The sequence below is a fragment of the Macadamia integrifolia genome, chromosome 2, assembly GCF_013358625.1.
Source record: "Macadamia integrifolia cultivar HAES 741 chromosome 2, SCU_Mint_v3, whole genome shotgun sequence".
In the NCBI taxonomy this organism is placed as follows: Eukaryota; Viridiplantae; Streptophyta; class Magnoliopsida; order Proteales; family Proteaceae; genus Macadamia; species Macadamia integrifolia.
The window spans coordinates 26,024,690-26,028,572 of NC_056558.1; the positions used below are offsets into that span (position 1 = coordinate 26,024,690).

General features: G+C 39.4%; 1 protein-coding gene across 4 annotated transcripts in view; it reads right to left on the reverse strand.

The window, feature by feature from the left end:
- Nucleotides 1-446: 446 nt before the first annotated feature.
- Nucleotides 447-3,883, reverse strand: part of LOC122071964 (GPN-loop GTPase QQT2) — a 13,972-nt gene continuing 10,535 nt past the window's right edge. For 3 of the 4 annotated variants that reach the window (XM_042636460.1, XM_042636459.1, XM_042636461.1), the window contains exons 6-7: nt 1,405-1,610; nt 860-1,308 (exon numbers count right to left, since the gene is read on the reverse strand). In XM_042636460.1, coding sequence (XP_042492394.1) covers nt 1,038-1,308; nt 1,405-1,610 — 477 coding nt within the window. In that variant the 3' untranslated portion in view covers nt 860-1,037. Of the gene's footprint in view, nt 623-859; nt 1,309-1,404; nt 1,611-3,883 lie in introns of those variants that run through there. The other variant, XR_006138311.1, reaches the window with a different exon arrangement.

The following is a 3,883-nucleotide window of genomic DNA, read 5'->3' on the forward strand; positions in this document are numbered from 1 at the left end:
CCCCCCCCCCCCCCTCCAAGTGTCCATGCTATTAACTTGCCATTGTTAGTTTCTTCTTAGTTTTCTGGCCAGATTTGCAATGCTTGAATAGCAGTAAACTCAGCGGCTCAGCCTATCAATCTCAAATCTATTTGGCAGTTCACTGCGTATTTCTGAATTCTATGACAGCTATGTTCTTATTTTGATTTCATTTTCTGCAAACTTCTTATTTCTTCCCTTACTTGCAATTTTTTGTACACTTAGTTTCTGATTCTAATCTTTGCTCTTCCCATTTGAGTTTTAACTTTCCATTTCTTGGTTCCTAAATACTATTTTCTATTAGTTACTAAATCTGCTCTCTTTTAGTGACTTGCTATTTTTGAGACCATTTCATTTCTTCAAATCTGGCCACTATCAATGTAAGATTTTACGATCTCGTTCTTGACAAATAGACCATTCGACCAGAATTTCATGCATACCTGAGTTGTTTAAATAGAATTATCTGGCTTTCCATTAAATCGGGTTCTATCCCTATAACTGCAATCATGTTGCAAGCTGTCCTCCCACTAGACTTCACTTGTTCGAGTTCAAGATTAGCACTGCATTATTCATCCATAGATAAAGCTGGGGTTCCTGGTGATGCCTGCAAAATTCAACAGAATAAGAAACAATTCACCCCTGCAAAATAAAAATAAGGGAACAACAAAGTTAGAACAGAGAAGAAAATCTCTTTTTACCGACTCCCAAGTGGTACGAAAATGCAGGGCTTGTGTCTATGATTGCTTCAAGCTTAATTGGACAGGGTGCTCCAAACCCTCAATGGCTAACAAAACAAAGTGATCATATGGAACTGCATTCTACACCGACTATTGAACCATGCTTGCTCAAAAGTATGCCTCACAGCCATTAATCGGAAGAAACATGCCATGTTTCCCAAAACAAAACTGGATATTCACAAAAAAAAAGACAAACAAAATTACCTTTAATCACATACTATGAATGCAGTCAATTCTAACTCAGCCAGGTCACTACTCGGTTCATTTTACACAAACTGACAATTAAAAAGAGAACCTAGAAACTTCATCTTCACCCTCATCTGTTCCGTCATCATCATCATCTTCCTCCTCCATAAACTTCTCATAATCATCTTCATCTTCTGCCCCATCCTCTTCATCTTCCTCCATCATGGCCTTGTCCTTCAAACCAGTGCTTAAAACCACAGTTTCACCACGGGATTTCTCCATGTCCTTCCTCAGCTTTTCCATGTTCTCTTGCCGGCGCTCCTCCTCCAAGCGTTGCTTCTCTGCCCGTCTCTTATCAAGATCCGCCCTAAGCATTCAAAACATAATTTCAATCATGTTCATCTTCCTGATCCAATCAAAGTGATAAAGCAAAGAAGAAAGAATCCTTAAAGAAGGGCTATACTTGTAGGTATCCATATACTCATTAGCACTAGCTTCAATAGCATTGAACAAGGCCCCCATTCCAGCACCAGAAACCGCAGAAACCCCAACAGACCGGAGATTCTTATAGAACTCATCGAGGACAAGTGCAAGACTTCTTGTCAGGGTTGATGTGTACGAATTATCTGATTCCAAGGCAGCATGAAACACCTCAAAATCTTCCATCCACTGCCCTCAAAAATATCAAATTTTCATTTCAGATCCCACTATAGACACATTATAAAAAGAAAATAATTTTTGCACAAATATGCACTCCTCTAAAAGGGGCCACGGTCCACCCATCCACAGGAAGCATGCACATGCACATTCACGGAATATTTTCAACCTCAAAGTTCAAACAAGGAACAAAAATAACATCACTTTCTTATTGTAAAGAACAAGCAGAGTTTCACCCAAACATATACTTCATCATGTACAAACATCAGTTTTCACGCTAAAACCATAGTACATATCCAAGAATTCAATTTCTTCTGGCATTAGTAGAATGTAAAAGCTCCCCTCAATAATTCATTTAAATGTTATCATTGTGGAAATGTAGCTTTTACTTGCTAATCATCATAAGTCAAAATATATGGCCTCCTGTTTATCAACTTTACATCACAAGAAACCATAGTTGTCAAGGCAATGCCAAGGCATCTAGTCACCTTTTTCTGGTTGGGTCCCTTGGTCGCCTAAGTTCCCCCCCCCTCCCTTAGATTGCGTTGGTTCGCTTATATGCCAAGACAAAAGATCGGTTTGCTTCAACTTCCAACATAAAAATATTTCTTGGAAAATCATCTGTAGTATAATTTTTTTTTTTTTGGTATACACCTGATTTGATCATGGATCCGAAACAATTGAATTTGGATCACTCTAGGCCCAGAAATTGAATAATTTAAAATACAGAAGTATTGGCAATTCGGTAATTTCTGAAGCAATTTTGCACCTTACATGTAAAGTAAGAAGTGAGGGGTCAAACTGGAATAGAACTTAGAACTGGAGGGCTTTTCTTGGAACTAAAATAAAGGAGAACAAAATAAGCAAACTTAGTAAGATGAGGGGTTTTGAGTAAATAGGATAAGAAGAAGAATGCTTCTTCTTCCTCACGATAGAACCAACGGCAAGGGTTATCAATATAAACTCAGGTAAGAACAAACTCACACTCAACTAAATAATAGCCTAGAACCTCCGAACTCTAGACTGGCGGTACTAATGATTTAAGAACTGCAACTGATTAGGAAACTAACAGCAGGAGTTGAATGGCAGATGAAACCCTGGGGTTTAGGATCACCTAAGACAGGAGAACTCATGCTCCCAGTTTCAGACCAAACCATGAAGACTCCATTGAATTGTCACAAATTTTCCCGACCCCAGTACTATCGACAGAAAAGGAAAGAACAATAGTAGATTAAACAATATGATAAAGAAGAACAACCAACTGAAGTGTAATGTAAGGAATTAACCTGGAAAGAAGAAACCAGGAAGAATGAGAAAGAGGGGATAATAGGAACAGCACGCATAGCTGCAGCACCCATGAGGCAAGCTCAATTTATTTCCGTATTCCAATCCAAATTTATCTCTACTCGGTGCAATGCTTGCATATATATTGGAAAAAATAAATAAATGAATAAAGTTTCCTAATCAAACCCTAAAACTGAAATAGAAACTGTAATAACTAGGTAACTAAACAATGCTCAATCCCTTCTGCGTATCCAAACTTTCTAACATAAAAATATGGAAAAATTTACAAGATAATCCCAAATCCCTAATATCGTATGACTGCATCAACACCGCAAGAGAATGTAGACGGCTGTGGGGAAGAAATCAACCACAAGATAGGTGCATTGTCATTCATGGGTAGGAAATATATTATTGAACAAGATTCTATTACTTTCTTTGAAGTGGGTGAGCTTATGGCACAACGATTGAATTGCACAATTGCAACATGTTAGTCACATGTTCAAAACTTGGAAACAGCCTCTTCTGTGAAGCAGGGGGTAAGGCTGCATACTTTTGCCCCTCCCAGAGGGAGGAGCCTCGTGCACTGGGCTGCTCTTTTTTTTATTTTTTATTCCATTACTTTCTTGGGGGAAGGGGAGACAACATTTAAAAAACTAAAAATAAAAAAATATATATAGCTGTTTACCATATTATAGGGGTGTCAATTCGTGGCCTGACCCGACTAAACCGACCAGGACCGACCGTTTATAGTCCGGCCCGGCCCGGCCCGGCCCGGCCCGGACCGTTTATTAAACGTGTCGGGCTTGAGCCCGGCCTGTTTATAAATGGTCGGTCTCGGTTTTGCTACTTGGACCGTCAGTCGCCCGACCGAGACCGACCGAATAGCGCCCGACCGAGACCGGCCTATTGTGCACTGATTTGGCCCGACCCTTTAATGATTGTAGAATACCTATTTTACCCCCCAAATTAAAGAATAAAAACTAAAAAGTAAAGACATGTTC